Raw genomic sequence first — 23,543 nt, 5'->3', positions numbered from 1 at the left:
TATATATATATATATATATATATACACATTTTATTCATGTTTAAGATATAGAAATTTGCTTATGATGGATTATTTAACATTGGTTTCATATTCCAGATCATGTACAACCATGTACTGCTGTGGATAAAAGAAAGTCCGAACAACAACATGTGCTATCACTTGCTGTTATCCAACGTATTTTATTCTCCTTTTTGTATTTCCTGCAGCAATTTTTTTAAATTTTGTTAAGATAGTAATTTTTCCATCGTTTCGCAAGAGACAAGCTTAACATTTTTTAGAAGATAAGCTTAACATTTTAGAGAAACCCTGGTTAACTCGCCTTGGGTTAATCGGGAATTGACTGTTTATATCCTTAGTTCTTATCAAAAGGAAGACCTTTCTAAAAACTTTAAAATTTCGCCGGTCAAGAAAATTTTGAGATATGTATTACTTATGCATGTACAGGGTGTTATCAAATTTTGAGTTGTTTAATTTGATTTTACATTTAAATTAACAATTCAAAGATATTTATTTTTATGCTACGTGGAAAATTTAAGAACTTACATCTACATTATTTAACTTAAAAATATGTAAATATTCTGATCCAGGATTATAACCCACAATATATCCTCATTTATGAATTTTATACATACCTTTATCAGAATAATACTTATATTCATCCAAACGGATTGATTTTTTTCATATATAGGTCCATTCAAAGTTCAAATTCATACAGAACATAGTGTATTCATGTTCACGAAACCCAAAGTTTATAGTGACACTTTTTACGGTTGTTTGAACTGGTGTAATTCGTAAGATTCGTCGTTTCAGATCTTTTGACTGAGACCTGATGCTGAGGAACTCTTGATAGCGTTTTAATTGTAAGATTTAACAATTTCAAAGAAACAAGAGCAGTTGACTGCATTTAGAAGTATTTAATTATATTCATAATTAAACTAGTTAAATACCTTTATTTCAGTAACTCCACAGGATATTCTTGTTAATTTTCCCCCCACAGTATAACTGAATAACATGATGTATCAGAATGTCTCGTAATTTTATTACATGTATCACTCAAACTTCCTTCACTTACAAGAACCAATGACGCATTTTTACTTGACATATGCGATAGAAAGCATTTTAGTCTATTATTAAATTCATTTGATTATAAAATTTATTTGATATGCATTAATTCTTACTTAACTTTATGATTTGCTCCTTTTATGTGATTCACGGCTTCTTTAAATTTTTTCTTTGCAGAGATTTTTGAACCATTAACTTTTTAATAGATTTTACATTTGCAATTTTTAAGCAGTTCGTATGATACTGCTTAAAAATACCCCTAAGTAAATATTATTATTATTTACCCCTAAGTAAATAGTTATTTATGCATACTTTTTTATTTAGGTAGGAAATTTATGTAAATTTCCATTATTAATCTAAAAATACGCACAACTCATTGTTTTGGTCTGATTTGTTTTATATGGCAAAGCACTCGAGGGCTATATGCCTAAGTGTAGGGATGCCGTCACGAAGGCCCTTTCTAAGGGAAACAGGCGATAGCACTGAGATATTGTAAGTATATTGTAAGCATTAGTAATAAAATCTTTTCAGAATTATTGAGATATTTCACTGTTTCTTATCTAAATCTTGTAAATGTACAGAAAATCCTGTCATTTGGTGCTCCTGTGGACTTGGACTGAAATTACAATTTCTTTCCAAACGGAAACGTAATGAAGCCAGGCTCCTTTGGATTTCGGCTGAATCTGAGCAATAACTGACTATAATACGGTTAGTTAGTCAAATAATCCGACAATAATTATTTGACTAACTAACCGTATTATTTATTACAATTTTCATATTTATAATGGGATATATTTTAGAGTGGTTCCCGAAGCCACTAACAATCGAGTCCACTTTCTGAAATCAGGTGCCTCAAAGATGATTATTTTTAAATTGCACTTTAGTGTTTTCATGTGAGATATGAGCTTTAATATATTTATTTGTTGTTCATTATACCCAAATCTGTTTCAATTAATCTGTTTCATTGTTTTTTCGTTAAACTGTAGAAATAGACTTAGGAGAATGAATAAATCTTGCAAGAACTTATCTCCCCCCCCCAAATTTCCGCAATTAAGAACCGTGCATGAGATATGCATAGCCAGTACGAAGCGAACAACTTTGGCAATTTTAATTTTCTCCTAATTTGATATCCAAAACGAAATGACTTGGTTATGGTAATTGTTCAAAGTAATAATGTAAGCAGATATTTAATGCGAACTTCATACTGGGTCAGATTACTTAAATTGATCGGTTGAATCAACATCGACAAGTCTGACATCTGACACCGATCAAACGTTAGCCGATTGATCCCATTGACAAGAAGGCAGTATCAAGTTTCATTCTTTCTTCTGTGGCCCACCAGCGGCAGAGCGGTAAAGACGCTGAACACTGGTAGTTCGGTCCGAGGTTCGAATCCCGCGGACGGGCTGGCTGCATGGGCGTTTTCGTGGTTTTCCCCATGTGTAACGTGTATACGAGCCAATTTCCCTTAGAAAGTCCTCCACGAAGGCATCCCGCCATTTAGGCAGAGAGGCCTCGTGTGCTTTGCCATAATTGAATAATCCAATCCAAGTTTCATTCTTAAGTAAAAAATATCGGGCTTGTTGTTGGCTTAAACAGTTTAGTGAGACCTTGATCAGGCAAAATATAGTTCCTGTTTTTAAATTCTAGTCAGACTCTAAAGGGCCGTTCCCACTGGGGTTTACCTGAGCTAATGGAGTCCGTACCATGTGTCAAGTAGCTCCACTGTGCAATTCAGATTTTTCAACTTGCTAACCTATGGGGAAAACTGATTTTGGAAATGGGTCAGCTACGTCAACTGTCTCCGTTAGCTCAGATAAGCCCCAGTAAGAACGGCCCTTAAGTCGTTACATGGTCATCTGAAAACGTGATCCGTGTAAGATAGCCCTTTGTTAGGGAGAATAACGCCATACGCCTCCTCGTAAGGAAAATCAAGCATGTGTTAGGTTACTGTGTAAATAACTGTGCAGTTTATAATTTAAAACTTCGATGTCTGTATACTTGGAATAATGTGAGACTGTTTACATTCTTATTAATTTGTCTAGTATTAAAGTAACCCGCATTACTTTTGAAAGTTTAGGAATGTACAAAATGCAAAAAAAATTATTAATAATTTGTTTCTCAAACAGAAAAAGTTAACACGTCAAAATAATAGCGCAAAGTACCAATTAACTATAAAAATAGACATAAAGGTAACCTAAATCAGTTTTGGAACAGCAACAATTTAGAGAACTTAGATAACAGCAAAACTTGTTTACTTGTTACTTTAAACACACTCATCCATCATTTCTTCTTGACAGTTAATCATACGCTATAGATTTTAAAGGCTATAGTATTTTTACTCTTAATTTTAGAAGTTTCCCTAGGAATATTTTCTTTTTGCCAATTTACGTATAAGTTTTGATTTTATTTTGCTAAACTCTATAGAATAATCTTTATCTTTCTGGGAATTATATTTTGGATAATTTTTAGATTTTAGACATAGATTTGTTATCTAATACAATTAGATTACTAACAGAGATGTATATTCATTTTACTCACAGCTAAATGTACGACATATTCTTCCTCCACATGAACGATAGAGTAGTTACTTAATATAAAAACTTTGGTTTTAGAATATCTCGCATGTCATATAAACAATAGATCAAAAACCCTAATTAGATGAAAGATTGTATTTTGACTTGTGTATCATAAAGTTAAACTTAAAAACTAATGTATTTAATACAACGGTTTTTGAACATTAAAATATAATAAATATTAAATTAAATTATTATAATATAAAATAATTCATTAAATTATAATAATTCTGTACTTCTAAAAGGCAGTCAGGAATCAATCAATACTTTTTTTTGTATTTTTTCTATTCCCCTTGGACAAAGTACGGAACGAAATTATACCGTTATCGAGATATTTTAGGATTTCGACCACTGGAAATATGTTTACTGATGAGGCACAATTTAGAGTATTGATTTCTTGACCACGCGCTGTTCTTTAAAGTCATATATGGTAACTTTTTTTTAACACAGAAACAAATGCTGGTCTTGAATGCAGCTTACAAATGACAACGTTCTTCTGCGCAGTCTTCATCATATCGATTATTTCTCCCAAATTAAAGGTATCTAATAAACAAAACAGTCTCTTCTGCGATGTCACAAATACTCCTTGCGAAACACATTTGTTTACAGTCAGAAAAAATCATCATTAGAGTAATAAATAAATTAAAGAGATTATTCTAAAACCTATGCAGTTTTGTTTTATTTGATTATGGGAGAGCACTAGAAGGTTATCTCCCTGAAGTATGGCTTCGTGGAGGGCTTTCAAAGGGAAACTGGCTTGTATTCACGTTACACTGGAGAAATCCACGAAAATACCAATAAAGCCAACCCGTTCGCCTGGAATCGAAGTGAAGGCTGAACTACTAATGTTCAGTGGCTTTACCGCTCTACTCATGGAAAGGAAGAACAACTGCAGTAAATGTGTATTTTAATAAGATCATTGAAAAATATTCTCCCTTTTCTATAGTAAGAGCACTATTTAAAGGCAGTTCAGGCAGGAATGTTTCTTTTGTCAAAATTAGCTATTAACATAACCTTGGTTTTAGGATCAAAATAGTCAGAGATCTCACAGAACGATGTAATAATATAAAATTTTCGAAGTTCTTTAAATTACTAACTACAGAGTTAATTTCATACTGTTATATACTATTTTAAAATATAAGACAACTAGAATCGTAAAGAGAATCATACAACTTATCGTCCCGTATTACCTTCTAACTATACTAAACACAAACTCAAACTGAAGGTTTATTAACACGTTACGTAAAACTGATACAATAGAAAAAAAAAAAAAAACTTTTCAGCTTGCGAGAAATTTAGAACAAACTTTCGAAGTCAAGTTAAAATATTAAATACAAGTTAACAAGCCCCTAAAGAGGCTTTCATTCAGGTCCTTAAGTATTCACCAAATACAACCATTCACCAAATATTCACCAGATACAGTCAGCTGAAGCTAAAGTCAATAAATCAGTTCAAATAACATGGAGGAGTAAACAGAGTAACAGATCAGCAAGGCCTGCAACAGCTTTCCTTCAGACATAAGAAACTATGCGCTTGTACACATTAAGTAACTTTTATTCTGATTAGTTCTCGGAAGTAGAAGAAATAGTAAAGCCAGAATCATAACATACTTGGGTTAATTAATATAAAACCTACATTGTAAGAGAAATAATTTGCTCCCAATTTAGTTTACTAGAACATCTTAACCATTTTTTAAACTGATTAGTTATTGAAACTTAATCTTTTTTTAACTGAGGTTTTCATAAATGCACAACTAAATTAAAATCGCAGTTCCTGTACAAAAAGCAAAATCTCACGTTAAGTAGTTTTTAATATGACTGCCTCTGAGCAATGTGCTAGATATATCTTTTACAAGAGTAAAACTTCTCTTCTGAATTTTTTTTGCTAGATCTATGGTGACAAAGATGCTGATGGATTCTACAGAGGTGAGTCGAATGGTCGAGTGGGTCTCGTCCCGGGAAACATGGTATCCGAAGTGCAAGTTGATGTTGATCCAGTCTACTATAATGATAATACATCAAGACCTCGTTCACTAGGACAAATAGCTATGGGTAATGTAATTTCGAAACATTCATTCTATGAAATTTCTTTCTACAACCAATTACACACGCCATAAATGTAAATAAGCATTTTCCTTCAAAATTTTCTGAAACATAAGAGCTATAATTATTATCATTCTTTTAACTATTTCTTTAAATAGCTACTATGTTGGTAATTAATAATGCCTCTACAACATTATTTTGTTGCTACAATTCTCAGGTACTGATTATTGTGTTCCTCTGCCGGTTGCCAAATTTTGGAAAGATTTGAAGCAAGTACTATATTGATGGAAATGATCTGGCTCTGCCAGGATTTGACAAAAGTTATTTCACCAGACAGCTCTCAAATTTTTTTCTGCAGCAATTATAAGATATAATGCAAACAGCGTCCAGGTCAAATTCATTTTTCAATCATGAACTCTAATTTTCCTTTGCGTCCGTCGTTTATTCGCGACTATACGCTTTGTTGCTTCAAGCATGAGCTCATTACTGTAGATTTGACATGTTAATATCTTATACGGTGAGGATACAATGAAAGCATACAATCTATTGTATGTTTCCATGTTGGCATCTTTAGTTTCGTAAATTTAGCCCTACGCAGATGGTTTTTCAGAAGTGAATCTCAGAGAAAGACGGGAAGAAGTGGAAGAATTTTACCAGTGGTTGTATATGTATAATCTCACCACAATAATTTTAATAAATAACGCATCTGGGGAAGTATCTGAGGATATTCCACATCTCTTCCGCTACCACCAAACCTCGAAAGAGGACTTTCTTCTCGCCAGTGATTTAAATGCCTCCATGCCGCACACACACTACTTGCAAACATCCATGTCGTTCTCCAAAATTTAAACCCAGGCCCCCCGTTATACCAGAAAGTACTGCTAAGCACTCTAACGACTAAAAGACGATAGTGGATCACAGCATATTTAAATATAACTGTGTATCCGTTTGGAAGTATCTTAGCGGTATACAACACCGTAATAATAGATGAGCTGCACGCATTTGGCATGATGAGCAGTCTTCGATGATGGATGGGCTACCCATTTATATCGACGAAAGGAAGCTGCTTTACAGTCGTATCCGACATCTATCTCAACATCATTGTCACGAAGGATAACAAATGCCTCTACTTCAATATGAATTTCAAATGAGCTTGAAGAAGAAGATTAAAAGCTTAGGTCTCGTCCAAACAAAATTCCACCAGCATAAAGTTATGTTGAGCATTTTTATAGGAATCAAATGCGCATTTTTATAAGATTCAAGTGCATTTCCACACTTTACTCCTAACACCTGCAGCAGATTACTTATAAACTCATTGAGATGCCTTTGAGGCATATTATTGAAACATGCCTGAAAGGCATTGAGGATCAAAGGCTTGAAAATACCGATTCATGCCAAAAACACAAGACAAGTGACTTTCAAATAACTTAGTAGCTGTAACTGGGGTTGGAATCGGAAGTTTTGTTTTTTATTCTACATACTCTTGACCTTCTATTAAAGAACTGTTATCTTTCTCCGTCGCTTAACAGCACTTTCAAAAGATTAACTATAATTATGTTATCAGTCAGAAAAATACTATCGAAAGTTTAATAATTCTGTTATTAGCGACTAATGTAATTTTTCAACAAAGACAAGCTTCACGAACAGCTGGCAGATTTCTTTGCTTATAGACAAGCTCTGTTCTACAGGAACGAGGTTTGAAATTCTCCTAAGCATTTTCAGAAGATCATCGATGTGGTTAGTGCCTGCATTTTCAATGATCAACCTTTAGTCTTGTGCAAAATAATCATTCATGGTATGTTCCAAAGATAGTCAAAACTTTTCCAGTTCTGAAGAGCATACGATAATCTAAAAGTTGAAAAAACTTTCAAGAGAGTTAACAAATGCTTACCTGCAACTATTGGGAAGCATTTACCTGCAACATTTATGTCTTCTTTGAATTTTCTTATTTATGCTTTCTGCTCATGGGATAGCCTTAGCACTGATTCCCAAATAGTTTCGGAAGGCGCTCACTGTGTAAATACGTAGAATAAAAATATTAACCTCAGGTACTCAAGTTTATCCTATCTGAGCTAAACCTGAGCTCTGTGCTGTGGCCAAGCCGATAATAGATTTAGACAGCCTCATGTTAGAGCAAGTTAAAACGCGACGGTGAGAAAGAGAGAAGTTCTAACTGATTCTCTTCCCTGCACTTCGATGATGCAAAATAATGCCGACCATAGACCCTCAGGATTTTCAAAATAATAATTCTTTCAAACACAACAAGTTTTAGTTTTCACCGGAGTTAAATTTATGTAAGTTCCATGCTAACTATTTATGTGTGAATATATATATATATATATATATATATATATATATTCCTTGTTTGCTACATGTGAGACAAAACATTTTTAATGCATATCTGCGCCCACATTCCTTCAGGCAACCCCAATACATAAAGCGGAATGAAAGTAACTTAAACGTACAATTCAGTGTGAAAAATTTCTGCATTTCTAAAGAACAGAGAAGAGTTCTTCCCTTCTTTTTGCCTCCGTTGGCTACTGATAATCGACAGATAAGTTACCTTGTAAGGATCTTAAGTTTGACTAACGTATATTTTGTTTTAAAACGTTACTGTCCTTTCTTACTTTCCACTTCCAGAATAAACGCGTTAATTTGTTTATGCAAACTGTACTTGCTAACTCTTAAGTATTTAAGTTCTGGCTTTTCGCCAAGAACAGAGTTAGACGGAGAGAGAGTGAGCCTCCTTGCCACTGTATTTCAAGCGAGCTTTCAATCAGTTTCTGTCCGCCTTTAAGGCCAGAGGTTTAGTCCTCTTGAGATCTAAGACGTATTGTAGTTTTCCGCAGTTTACGCTCTACATAATAATCTAATGTAAGTAATAATCTGAAAGGCCAACTTTAGTGTTGGTCATCTGTGTAAAGTATTCAAAGTTAGCTGATATTTTAATTTAGTTAATTAGTAGTTCTTATATTTTTTACGTTCAGACCACAAGTGGTTGATCTTTGTATCCCGAAGTGCGGGAGCACCTGTAATGTCGTGGAGAATAAAGGATAAGGTTAACCCTTCTTGCTTGTGTTGACCATTCCGCACATACACGAGCATAGCTTGAGTAAGCTTCCTGCTCCCATTCAGGACATTAGATGTTTCCTAAACAGATTAGAAGATCAAGCAGACCTGATAACTTTTTCAATTGAATCTAAGTTATAACTAATTGCTTTGAAAATGTTGGGCATTCTGTATAATTTAGGCTCTGTTTGCTCCGAAATTCCCCTTAAAAAACTAGTCTTCATTAACAAGGTATTTTTGCGGAGAAAAATCGAACATTCAAAGAGGAACAGAATTGATATTTAAATAGCAACGTTTCATCATATACCAGTTAACAACGTAAAATATAGCAGCTATATTAAGTCCAAAAAATATCATCAGCAAAGTCTTTGTGTTATTCACAGATTATGGTACTGATGTTACTGATGCCTGCTGAAATTAGATTTTTCCAAATATTTGCGTTCTTAAAGCAAATCAAATATTTGAACAATAGACAGTTACAGCAAAAAAAATACCTTTACGTAAAATTATTCTGCTGATGAAAAAATGTGGCACGTGAGGCCTTAAAGAACAACAGAACGATTTATTTCCCTCAAATTAACCTGAAACTTTGCCTCATTAAACTGTTTGTTAAATCTATGGCTTGAAAAGGTGAGGTATTTAAGGTAAGTGTCATATTATAAGACAGTTTAGTTCACGATTCCCTTAAAACTCATTGGCAAAAGGAAAATATAAATTTCTTATTCGAAGTCTATTAAAAACTATGTGCTAACTATGTGCGTGTAACGAAGTGTGAAATCTATTAAAAACGCACAAAAAGTTAAAGGAAGGAGAATGCTTTTTAAATACAAAAATGTATTGCATTCAGTTTGATGCACGTAATTTTAAATATTGTATGGCGCTCCAATTTTATTCATTGATTGCTCTAAAAGAAGCCTCTCTAGTGTTTTTATTAGGAAATTCTTGTTAAAGACGATACCTCTATGGTTTAGAAACCACAACTTCTCTTTTTTTTCTAATTTTATTATAGACTCGTAAAATTTAAGTAAGAAAAATAAAGCAAATTTCTGTTCAAAGATTTGATGTACATGAAATTAAAATTTACCCAGATAAGTTTTAATTTCAGAAACTTTTATAGTGTTGTTACGTGCGTACGGGTTCATAATGGATTGAATACACGCAAAAGCGATAATAGCTTGATGAAATTAATTTTTTCAAAACCCCTAAGCAGTTCTAGAACTTTCACACGAAAGTATTCGTACAGCTCTTTGCAGTACGGCAGAGCACAATCAGTAATTACCACTTCAAACTACTAAGAACGTTGAATACAAGGCAATACAAAAAGCATCATAAGTTCGCACAGTGATCTCTCAGTGCTCTCAATACTTTGAGTTAAACTCCGAACTAAACTGAGAACTGATGCTCGCTCCGGAGGCATGCACAGTTACAGTTACAGTTGGACGCGCAGAAGTGCGACGGACAACTATGATTTGCTATGTAAGTAGGTATTATCATCCCGCACGATGTATCTAGTTCAACCTTTATTTCATGGTACTGAGCGCCTTCGAACTTCTTTGGTCTGTTATTGTGTGATTTTCCCCTTTTCCCCGTCGTTGCCACCTATGTGCCACCAGGCACTTCATCCTCTTCTCCTGACTCCAGTGCTTATTCATACTAGTTTCATTTTTACAGTTTTGTATGGTTACATTTTCAGTTTTACAGTTTACAGTCATATTTACATAAATTTCATGTTGATACATAGAATACACATTAGAACACTCAGAAAAAGTAGGGACATAAAAAGAAAATTTCTGTAAATTCTTGCTAAAAGTTTCTGCATTGTATATTGAGCAAGTACTGAATGCGCTGCCTATTGATGCTGATATGCTGCTTTCTCACTTTGTCGATCTTAGAATATCAAGTCCTGTAGAGTTCAGTCATTGGAGAAGAACTGTTTTGTTAAAGTGAACTGCATAGATCTTCACTTCTTGAAGCAATATAGTTTATGACTGTGTAGAGTTCCTGACTTTGTACTTCTAAGTTACTGTTGGAAGTAAAAAATCTTAAGAATTGATAAGCGAATAATCGCTTGAGTTCGTGTGACAGGAAACAGCAAGATAGAAGGGTAACTAACTCTTTATTATTCCAACTAAGGTTTAACAAAACTCGTTCTTGGAGTGTACAATAAAGCCGACACTTCGGCTTGAACTTAAGAGGCTAAGAATAATACTAAATTAATCTAAACTAAAGAGGTATAGCCGAAGCTATCAAGATTCTAACAGAGTTGGCCCCTTAACGTTAGATTGCGAAGCTATCAAGGGCCTAAAGTACGGCCGAGCGTAATAATAGCTTACGAGAGAGTAGCCTAAAAAGGCGGACGCATGGAGACAGAATACCTGGTATCTCTCTCACTAAGACAGAAGAACTTCGCGGTTAAATACCGCTATTCCTCATAATGTATTCAAATGTGATTCTAAAACTACGTACTGGCCGAAAGTAGTAAGCTGAAGTTAAGAAACGATAGGAAAGGAACTTTAACTCAAAATTTAACTGTTAATAAAATTACCATAATCCTTACAACTGTTACTATATTTTTATGAAGATGGACTGACTTCAGTATCATTCCTAGAAGTGGAACAATTGTTGGAAGTGTCTGGGAATATTGCTTGGTTTCCTTGTAAGATCTGTCTCTTGTATTCCACATAAACTAATTTGATCCTACAATGAACCTGGTGAATTCTCGCACAGGCGTGAATGAATTAAGAGCGCAGAAGAAGGGTGAAAATAACCTTTATTTAAATCCAACAATTAACAGAAAGGCACGATCTTTCTGCTTTACAAAAGCACCGTCAACTAGCAGTGAATATTAAACGTGGGATATAAATCAATTCAAACCTAATATAAAATAGTGCTGGATTAGCACCTTAAGTTACGTCTAACAGACTGACTCAACAAAAACCTAACAGACGTGTCGATAATCCGAAATGGCCAAGAGGCATACTAATGTAACAGCGAGATAGCGCTGTTAACGCTGTTAACAGCGAGATAACGAAATGTGCACTGGCTAGCGAAAACACGCTCTGAATAAACTCAGAGATTCACCCGTTTAAATACTCACTTCCCTTAACTTTAAATTTTCATCTTGGCGAGAAAATGCGAGGGGAAGTTGAGGAGTTCAGGAAAGGTTTCAAACTTAAAATGAATTTGTTGTGCAAAATAAAGAAAACCCTACATCTTCCCTCTCCAAAATTTAACTATCGCGTAGCAAGGCTTTAAATGCCTGGATAAGCTATTTAAATCCTAAATCTAAATGTGACTCAACCTTTACAGTCTTAATCTACATCTTGACTAAATTTAAGGTTTTACAGACGATAAATGTGGTACAAAAATACAATATCTTCTTTAGAAATTCTTGTCATGTCTCCTTCCAGGTATTTGGAAGAAAAATAAGTTAGTCCTGCGTTTAATATAGATTACAATGCAACTGCTTTCAACATTTTTAAACAGTTCAAACATTCCTACATGGGGGTACATTTACTCATTTAAATCTTTCATTCTAAATCATTCATTCTAAATTAATTTTTACTTTCTTTTAGTACAATTCGCAAGTGATTTAGGCCACTTTTTCATTCAAAGCACATACTTCAAGCATGCAAAATACTTTAAATATTTAAGAATTTAAACATTTTTACATAAATAATTTCTTACTCAGTTGAAAATAACCTCAAATTAATTATATGCAACAAATTTATAACATTGTTTGAGTAATTAAGTTGTTTTCTTGATACCATACAACATTTTCTTAAAACAGTCTCTACGACCAAAGTTAGTATTTCGTTCTAAATCCGCTAAGATTGCCAAGTTTGTTGCTTCATACAACACTTAAAACTACTTGCTTAATACAAAAAGTTTTAAATTACTTGCATAATACAAAATTTTAAGCTTCTTGCTAAATATAAAATTGTAAGCTTCTTGCTTAATTAAATAAACATTGTTCTCTTCTTGAGGCAAAACTGAAATAAATATTTTCAACCAACTTCGTACTAGCTTTAAAATAAATTTAAATAGAATAATTTTTCACTTATCTTTTGCTTGGCAAATTCTGTCATCCTTTTGTTTACAAAGTCTTCCCAGGACGGAACTTGGTTTAACTATCTTACTCGGATTCTCTGCCGCGGCTGGCCGTTCTCATTGATCCCCATCGCTGTTTTCGTTTGACTCCTCTGTCCCAAGCTACTTTCTTTTGACGTTGATCCACTTCTGCCTGAGCTGGACGCTTGCCGGCTGTGGCCGAAGAACCTCCCTAAATTGGCCGGAGACTTCATGGCTGATCATTCGCGGGATCTCCTCGGTTCCTCAGGAATTTCTTTCTCCTCAAAAACTCCTCTTCTACTCGGCGTTCCGTTTGTGGAACTTGGCGTTGCTAACTTATCCTTGCCTTTCTTCGTGGTTAGATTCGTGACTTCTGATGTTTTAGTTGCCTTCTCCTCCCCATTCACCTGTTGGTAGATCTTGTATAGGGTTTAGTTTCCCCTTTCTTTCTCAGAGACTTGTTCCTCTCTTGCGTTGTTTCCAGTTTTCGTTTGTTCATACGTTATGGCTCATCATGTCGATGCTTCTTTCCTAACAGCTCCAATACTTTCGATTCTCCCCTTTTTGTTCCTCGTAGAACCATTTGTGATGTTGAGGGCGCTTCACCTGTGTTTGATGCTTCCTGTAAAACATCTTTAAAATAGGTATATCGTTACGATCATAGCATTTTTTAACTTGATCCATATTGGCAGTGATATTGCATTCTTTACTTCCATTTAAGTATGAAACCGAACTACAAATCCGTCCTATCAAGAACGGTTTCTCAGATCTCTGAAAGAATTTTGATACTTTATCTAGTGGGGCTCAGGGCAACGCATGTTTCCTTTTCATGACTTTATCGCCTATTTTATAGTTAAAGTCTCTTCTTTTCTTATTGTATTTTATTCCTGTAGAGTTGTTCTATTTCTCTGGCTAAGTCTGAATTTTTAATTGCTTCGTTAATTAACTTCTGAATATCATTTATTTTAATTCTGCCTTCCTTATCTGGACAAAGAACAGTTTGCCTAAGGGGTAATTGTTTTCTTTCCCAAAAATAATTCACAAGGAATCTTTCCCGCGGTATCGTGCTTGGTCTTTCTGAGAGCATACGCCGATTCATTTACACAGTCATCCCAACGTCGATGATACATTTTTACATAGCTCCGTATGATTTTAACTATGTTTACGCGCTCGGCAATATTCTACTGTGGTCTGTAAAGGACCATCTTAAGGTGGCGGAAGCCAACCCTGCACATAGCTTCTCGAAAATTTGGGTAATAAATTGAGGGCTTTTATCTCAAATAACCTAAGTGGTGCACCATATTTTAGAATATATTTATTTAAAAACGAATCGGCTACAATTTTCGCTGAGGCCTTTTTTAAGGGGGTTATTTCTACCCACTTTGAGAAATGGTCCATGATAACTAATAAATACCTATTACTTTCACTTTTTGGAAACGATCCTAATAAATCTATCCCATTTATTTCATTTGGAAAAGTAGCTCTTATACTAATTAGATACCCGACCGGGCTGTAATTTACATCGTTAATTAAATGGCATGTATGGCAGGACCTGACATAATCTGTTACCACTCTTTGAAGTTGCGGGGAAAAAACCGCCTCGCGCACTCTTTGCACCGTTTTCTGAATGCGTAGGTGACCGGAAGTAAGTGCATCAGTTAATTTCTCTGAAACAGTCGCAACCCGGCTGGAATGACTAGCCTTATTTCGCTATTCTCATTTGTTGTTTCAATATAAAATAATAGCTAGCCGACTATTTTATAAGTACTCTATTACTTATGGCTCTATTACTTATGTTCTACTCTATTACTTATGGCTACTATATATTATGTTCAAAATCATCCGGGTCTTGCAAGTATGCATAAATATGCTTATACTATGGATCAGTTTGTAATTATGCTATAATTGTTTTCCCGGGAATCTAATACTTTCGATGTTAACACATGGCACATTTTTTTCTCCTTCTTCGTCTAATTTTATTCGCGATAAAGCATCTGCTACAATATTGTCCTTCCACGGTGTCTGTTTGATAATTATGTTAAATTCTAGCAATTTTAATGGCCATGCTATCAATCGTGGCGATAAATTTTTATATAAATTTTTAAGTATAGTCGTCTCACGGCGGTGGGATCTGAATACACGACAACCAACGCCTTACCAAAATTAGACTCTCAATTTCTGCACCACTAACAGTAGGGCCCGAAGTTTCTCTTTCAGTGACCGTGCAGTTATGCTGTGTTAGATTTAGATTTTCTGAAAAATACGCCACGGGCTGCTGATTCTGCGTCAAAACCGCACCTATAGCAAAATCCGAAGCATCAGGCGAAATTTCAAAATTGTCTTCTCCCTCCGGGAATTTTAAAAGCGGCGCTTGAATTAGCGCGCTTTTCAGTTTCTCAAATGCGGTGGCAGCCTCAGCTAATCACGAAACTCTGGCTTTCTTCCTTTTCAATTGTAACAGCGGTTCGCCTATCTGTGCGAAGTCCTTTATAAATGTTCGATAGTAAGAACACATGCCTAAGAAAGAGGATAGTTTTTCCGCAGTATTGGGCGGTGGGTAATTCTTCATTGCAATTAGTTTCGAGTCCTCAGTTTCAATTCCCCGTTTTGAAATCTTATAGCCCATGTACCTGAGTTCTTCTGCCACGAATTTGCACTTACTAGCATTTATTTTTAGGCCTGCGTCTCTTAGTAACGTAATGTTCTATGTGTTCCTTAATATTTTCGCTTGAGACAATGATGTCGTCGAGGTAAATAAACGTGGATTTACTGACGACAGGTCTTAATATAATGTCCATAGTTCGTTGGAAAGTCGCCGGGGTTCCACATAAGACGAAAGGCATTCTAAGAAAAGCATAAGTGCCTGATTTCGTGACGAATGCTGTTTTTGGCACATCTTCGGGTTTCGTCGCTGTCTGAAAGTACGTGAGGTCTATCGTGGTCATGTACTTGGTTGACCTAATGTTTCGTATAACTTCTTCAATGATAGGCAGGGGTTAACGGGGTACTTAGTTAAACTGTTTAATTTTCTGTAGTCGATCGCTAGCCTCCAGGCTTTAAAATGTGAGGGAGGCAGATCATTTTTTTCTGCAAAGCACTACTGGGCTAGCATATGGGCTGCTTATAAGTATAATAATTTTAATTTTAAGCATGTGCTGAATATGATCATCTTAAGTTTTTGTTTAACGTGATCGTAGCGATATGGCCTAGCTTTCACGGGATCTTCACTTTTAAAATTAATATCATGATGTGCAATCTGGGTGAGGCCTGGAGTTTCAGAAAATAAAACTGAATACTTTCTTAGCAGCCCTTCCAATTTTTTTCTGCCTTCGGTTTTCACATGTGCCAGGTTCAAGTCAGGAGGTTCCATAGCTTCCACTTCCACCTGTTTCATATGCAGTTGTAGAGTCTCTTCCTGAAAATTAATTTGGTCTCCCGTTATTTTTACGAAATCGGTACCTAAAATTATTAAAGTTTGTAAATTTCAGCCTACAAAAAATATAGATTTTTGCACCTCGTTCATTATCTCCACATTAAACGTCGGTTTACCTATACATGAACAAAGTTTGCCCTGCGCTGCAATAACTTTAGTATTTCGAACTTTGAATAATCTATCATTTTTTAAATTGTTTCGAAAAAAATGTTCCGAAAGGAAATTTGCTTGCGCCCTAAATCCACTAAGGCCTCTGCTGGCATATCATTTATAATGTGTATAACAGATAGGGATAAATATTTATTATCACCATGTTCAGCTGTACTTTTGAGAGATTTTTATTCGGGTCACTGTACCCTCCTTTCATCCAACTGTCCTAGTTTAACTCCTTTTTTTGCCCCCCTTTATAGAATCTTGCACTCTATTTCGGCGATCACCTTTCTTCTTATCTTGAAATTTAGTCCCGGTATTGAATTTCTTCGATTGTTCTGAATACGGCCTAAAAAACTGTTCGTTTGGTCTCTGGTGAAAACTTCTCCGTACGTGTACTTTCTGCTACCCTCCTACTCTTGAATTTCACCTTCAGCTCAAACAGTTGTTCTAGACCGCTGGGGTTCCTCACTTCAATATAATCTTGAACTTACGGCAGTAATCGAGACAAGATAATTTGAATTAACTCTGCATTGGGTTTTTTCCCATATAACAAATTAGAAACTTGCGTAAAATAAAGTTTTAGAGCTCCTTAACTTTAAATTAGTACTTACCGTATAATTCGGCCTGAAGCCTAGCTCTACCTTAGACCATGAGGAACGCTTTTACCAAAGTAGCTTTAAAATTTTCAAACGTATATGTGGGGCTGCCTATCTCCCCCCAGACGAAATTTTTCGGTGCCTTTGAACCAACGTAGAGCGTGTCCTCTTAAAATATCGCAGTCGTTGCTGTCGTAATAGTCTGGACTTCGGGAACGAGATAAAGTAAAAAATAATTTTCTAAATTTTCTAGGAAGCTAGTGACCGATGCTCTTCCGTCGAATGTCACTGTGTGTTTTATGGAGGCCCGCATTATTTTAATGAAGTAGCCAAAACCTTCCATTATGTTACCAAGAGCCTGTGGAGTTTGCAATGTCGATGGGGCTAGCTCAACTGCACCGTCGTTATCATCCATGACTTTTGAAAAATTTGGGCGCCACTTGTAAGATCCGTCTCTTGTATTCCCCATAAACTAACCAGATCCTGCAATGAACCTGGCGAATTTTCGCACAAGCGTAAATGAATTACCAGCACAGAAGAAGGGGGAAAATAACCTTTATTTAATTCCAACAATTAATAAAAAGGCACGATTTTCGTGCTTTACAAAAACACCGTCAACTAGCCATGAAACTGAAAAGTAGAATATCAAAACTAAGATAAAATAAATTCAAAACTAAGATAGAATAGTGCTGGATTAGCAGGTTAAATTAGATCTAACAGTTTGCCTCAACAAAAACCTATCAGACATGACGATAATCCGAAATTGCGAGAGGCGTACTAGCGTAACAGTGAGATAGCAACGAAACGTGCGCTGGTTAGCGAAAACACGCTCTGAATAAACTCAGAGATTCACCCGTTTAAATAATCCCTTCACTTAACTTTAAATTTACATCCTGGCGAGAAAATTCGAGGGGAAGTTGGGGAGTTCAGGAAAGGTATTAAACTTAAAATAAATTTGTTATGCAAAATAAGTAAAACCCTGCATCCTTATATGCATAAATATTGTTAGATTGTAGTCGAATATATAATGTTCTGGCCTGCCCCTGTCACCGCATACACAGAAATTTGTTTGTTTGAAGTTTCTTTCTAAAAGGTATGTCTGATAGGGACCGTGTCCAGAAATATGACATGCTATTTGTCGTTCTTCGAATTTGAGAACTTCAGATATGTCAGAGAAGATTGTGTAGGTTCTTTCTTGTGGGGCTGACTGTTATTAGTTTTTCCATAACTGCTGTTCTTTTATGTTGCAGGTCCTTTTTAGATTGAAAATAGGTCATGGAATGTTGATATTGAGGGCTCTCATTCCTCTTGCAACTTCTTTTGCAAGGGCATCTACTCCGTTGCCTTGAAGACCTCAGTGTTTTTTAACCCAGTCTAGGTGGAACTTTGCTTGTGGGTAATTGTTTTGTAATATGGTAATTTGCTTTTGTAATATGGTAATTGATTTTGTAATTTGGTGGAATAAATCTGTTTGTTTTCTTGGATATGCTATTGCATATAATGCTGAGAGAGTCTGTGAAAATATTGATGCTTTGTGTATTATTGGAGGTGATATATGTTATAGCTTGCAAATAGCTCTGCTTGATAAACGCTATTTTCTCTGGGAAGTTTAAATTTCTGTGCTTAGGTATCTAATTGGTTTTTGAATACTTTTATTACACATCTTTTGCTTTCTTTTAGATCTGATCCGTCTGTTAAAATCTTTGGGAAATTGTTACTTGCCGCTTCTGTATACGAGTCTTTGAATGAGCAGCAGATGTTTTGCTTCGAATTAATGTGTAGTTCATATGGGTTTGTTGGGATTTCTAAGTTTCAATCCATTAGAAGGATATTGTTATATTCACAGCTCGATCTTAGTTGTGGCACTGTTGTGATTGCATGTTCTTTTCTTGCTCTGATGAACAGAGGGATGGTTTTTGTAAGTGTATAAAGTAGCATCCGAGGTTGTTCTGTAAGCTCTGCTTTGACTAAGCAGGAAAGGGCACTGGATTGCTAATAATTGTTTACCTTTTCTTTCGCCCATTGGGAATGCCCAAATTTCTGCCTCATATATTGCTATTTTTCTATGACTGTTGTATACTTATGTGATTTTTTGAATGAGAGGGTGTAATTTACGGTTATGTTCTTGCATTTTTCTTATATTACTTGCAATGATACTAGTTTTTTGACGGAGGTATTTGAGGTGTTCTGTGAATATGAGTTTGATACTATTATGATGCCCAAGTACATGTGATGCTTGACGATTTTTATCTTTTTATTGTTGATATCGAAGTGAGGAAGACGTATAATACTTTGACCTGGTTTAGTAACGATAAGAGTTTTAGATTTTTCTTCTGATATTGAAAGCTTTTGTTTAAGGTAGAGATTGTTGAAAATATACAGTGCTTCATTTGTATTATCTTTTAGATGTTTTCCGTAGTTTCCTAAGATTGCTAATTCTAGCTCGTCTGCAAATGTGAGGCATGAGGTTGAATCTGGTCATGTGTTAGTAATTATTTTGTTAAATGTTAAGTTCCAGAAATCTGCACTAACATAGGATCCCTGTGGGCGTCATCTTTCTTGTGTTCTCTTTCTATTATTCTATTATTGGTGATTATAATGCTTTTCCTATCTTGAAAATAATTTTGAAAAACAATGAATGCATTTTTTGGACATTTTCAAAATCTTACTGCGTCCAGGACCTCTCGCCACTAAAGTGAGTCAACGGATTTTTAAGATCAAGAATAAGAGTGCAGTGTGCATGTTGTTTGTTTTGTTTCTTGTTATCTTGTGTATTACTTCGGACTTCGGAATTTGCTTGAGGGATGTGTTCGGAGGCGGTTGCTAGTGCTCGTTCGAATACCTTTCCTAGTATTTTGGAAAGGAGATTTATTGGGCGATACAAGCCTGCTGTTTTTTGGATCATGACCTTTCTTATGGAACAGGATATTTCGTCCTGTTTTAAAGTTTGTTGGAAAGAGATTAAGTTCGATGCATTTGTTCATAAGGTTACGAAATAGGGATGGAAAGTGAAAATATATAATATTAATGAGTACATTGTCCATTCCACCCGGTCCTGGTGCTTCCTTTTTCGGTAGTCTGTTTTGAAAGTGATACATTGTCTGCTTTATTTGAGGGAAGTGTATTCCCTCTTATTACTGCTTGAAGTTCTGAATCTTCTTCGGGAGGATCCTTTAAGAAGACTGCATTCAGAATCTCCTGTATTACTTTGCTAGTAGAGTCTTCTTGAGAAAATTGTGTCAAGCTCTTTCTGAGATATGTATGTGACTTGGTTTGACCACTTTAATTAGCAGATCTTGTATAGTGGGCCATATGTATCATTGTTGTAACTTGAATATCTTGATTTATTCATTTATTCTTTAGGTTATATTTATATTTTCTGTTATTAAGTAGAAAGCTATATGATGTTACCACTCTGTCGACAGCAGATCAGAATTTGTGTTTAACAGTCAAGAATCTATTTAGGTAACTATTAATGGGGATGAGTTACTTGGTTGTTTTTCCCCATAATTAATTGTTTTTAGAGATATGGTGATTCCACTCTATTGAAATTAAACCCTATTTGGGTTCGTTAGTAAAGGTTTACAAAGTTACACAAGGGTCCGGCCAAAATGTCGCCAAATGGTCGAAAATATGGCGATTTCTCGCCAAATTTGGCTAAAAAACCATTGCCAGCTTGGTGCTATCTCGGCAATTTGGAGAGCTGTTAAATGGACTGTAACCCTATTTTTCCGTCCCGTCAATACATCGCACTCTTGAGACCTTTCATGATCTGTTATACAAGAGATACTACAATTTACATATAATTTCACTAAAAGTATTTACATGTGTGCAAAATTCGTAACAGTATGTATCATTATGTTAAGGAGTATGAAAACTTAATTTTCTTAATTTTTTTTATTTTTAGATGAAAGGGATGCTGATTGGCAATCGAGAAGAATTAAAAAGATGGTTGCAATCTATGATTATGATCCTCAGGAAATATCTCCTAACGTGGACGCCGAGGTTTGTTACATTTTTTTTTCAAGTAAACATATAATATGCAGTACGTATAATTTTCGTGTTCTTGTTTATATCGAAAATCAAACCTCAAGCCTGCCGAGTCACGTCTTAATCATTTTCCTTACCTTTTACTTATACCGTATCAAAGCAATAAACTTAGATTTGTTCTTCTTAAATAATAATTAATATATGTAAATAATAAATCGCCTACAAATGTTTGAGCAAAAAATTAGAATACTACTAGTAAAAGTTTTATATTTTCGATAGCAAATATTATAAGATTATGAAGCTTTGTTCTGCACGTAGGTGAAATTTAGAAACAGAAATGAGAAACAAACCCGACAATTAAGATATACCACGCTGCTATTTTAACATAATTTCGCTCACTGAAGCTGTGTGACGTTCTTGTTCCTGTGTAGTCATGCAGCTACAGTTTAAAACTTAACCTTCAATTTAAAAAAATCATTATGTGGAAATAATCTTTAGTTAAATAGATAAAACTTCATTTTATCCAACTTTCATATTTCCTGCAACTAATCAGCAATGAAAATGCCACATGCGACATTACAAAGCTGGTTATCGGAGAACTGCTTCGAGTTAAAGTTTAATTTGCATCTTTGTACCTCATTTCGTCTCGTACTCACACATTCCAAATAATTATGCATATCTGAGTTGCAAGCCATTTAGTATAAAATTAAGGAAAGAACTCGTAACCGTATCTCCATTTGATTCTTGGATCTGTGTCCCCTCAGCAAGCCCTATACATGAACTCACTTTTCTTGGTGAAATTCAAAATATACGCAAGAAAAGGCCCTGCGCCTTGATGGAATTACCAACATTAAAAAGGCCCCGCGCCTTGGTGGAATTACCAACAATATGTTATGTTACGAAATTTACCTTCCAACATTATCGCCAAATTCAGTAAAATTATCAATTTCTGCTTCATTCTAAGTTATTTTCGCAATCCTTGGAAGATTCCTTTATTCTCACCAAGCCTAGAAAGAATAACCCCAGAGTGAAGAATTTTCGCTGTATAAATTTGCTTTCCAGTCTTTTTAAAATTTACGAACGCATTATCATATTTATGGTGAATCCATATCTTCAGCTACTTCCCTCCGATCATACAGATTCAGGAAGCATCTGTCTACTTCAAAGCAACTAGTCAGACTAGTTGAATTTATTCTGGCAGCTCTGCACCATAAGAATGCACGGCACTCCTTATGTTAGACTGTACGCCAAAGCCACGGAGCAGACTTCCGTCCTAGAAATCCATGCGGAATGATGCCTGTTCGATGGATGAACCTTATGCTATACTTGGCGAAAGCATTCGACCACGTCTGCCATAAGAGTTTTGATCTTCAAACTGACCAAGGTGAATGTTAGTCGGGAAATTATTCTTCGCCTCAATCCCTTCCTTATCGACCGAACATTTAGTATCAGTCAAGGAAATGTACATTCAGCCTTCAAAACCATCACTTCACGAGTGCTCCCGGATTTCTGTCTCGAACCTATCCTCTATCTGTTTTACGTAATCGATTTTCCCAGAGATAAACTGGATCATAACGATATGTTAGCTTGCTATGCCGACTATACGGCGGTTCCCGTGCTCTTTATCCAACTCAATAATGCCATCTCCAAACTCCAAGATTTGGTTTTAGATATTGAGGACTGGTACAGAAAATGGAGAATAAGTGTAAATGGCTCAAAGATCCTATTGGTAAGGAGGTGCAAGATTCGAAATATAGCATTGAACAACCTGTTTTTATTTGAGGAAATTGGGAGCGGTGTAAATAATGTAAGTTATCTAGGAATTAGCAAAGCCTCACATGGACTTGTCATATTAAGCATGTCAGAGGAAAAGTCTGTCGTATCGCTAATCAACTTTCTGCGCTCCTCGTAAATTACTCTGGACTATCTCTCAACAAAATACAAGGGTATACCTATGCATTATAAGGCCAACTCTATGCTATGCATCTGCAACATGAGCGTCAGCCTCAAAGGCAAGACTTCCAAAAACTTCAGGTAGTAGAGAATAATATTCTGAGAAGAACTATAATTGCACATTACCCGATTAGAAACAAATTGATCCATGACGACTTGAAAATCTACCCTATAGTAATGTAGTTTAGTAATCTACATCACTAAACTTAATAAGCGTTTCTTTAAAACTTGATTTAGTTGTAGTGCTGCAAGTTTTCCAGAAGTTCTTAGTTACCAAATCATTTCAGAAGAAAATTTGATCAGACTATTTGCTACTCACATGAGTACAGGTCACTACACACACTGTAACATGCGTAGATTATCTCTCTTCACTTTCCATTACATTGGCACACATGCAGTAAAGGAGACAATGGTCTCCCCACTTTTAGCTCAGTTTCTTGACCATTCTTGGAGTTCCACCTGATAGCTTATCAAATTCATATACCCTCAGTGGCTTAATTTTCTTACCTAGCTTATTAAAGCCCCTTCTGGGTCCACATAAGAAATTTATAATCATTATCAATATCGTAACCATATGAGTGTATTTGATCAACGTTGG

At 35.3% G+C, this 23,543-nt stretch overlaps 1 protein-coding gene across 8 annotated transcripts in view; it reads left to right on the top strand.

Moving 5' to 3' along the window:
* The window catches only part of LOC118187080 (RIMS-binding protein 2-like), a 481,618-nt gene that overhangs the window by 437,794 nt on the left and 20,281 nt on the right, over positions 1-23,543 (top strand). For all 8 annotated transcript variants that reach the window (XM_085807914.1, XM_085807917.1, XM_085807913.1 and 5 more), the window contains 2 exons: positions 5,527-5,689; positions 20,910-21,007. In XM_085807914.1, the coding sequence (XP_085664040.1) occupies positions 5,527-5,689; positions 20,910-21,007 (261 nt within the window). The remainder of the gene's footprint in view (positions 1-5,526; positions 5,690-20,909; positions 21,008-23,543) is intronic.

This window comes from Stegodyphus dumicola, chromosome X1 (genome assembly GCF_044657685.1).
Source record: "Stegodyphus dumicola isolate Sdum_Otavi_A_Nest chromosome X1, ASM4465768v1".
Taxonomy (NCBI): Eukaryota; Metazoa; Arthropoda; class Arachnida; order Araneae; family Eresidae; genus Stegodyphus; species Stegodyphus dumicola.
Note: the sequence above shows the minus strand (reverse complement) of the source record. Positions and strands in the feature narration are given on the sequence as shown.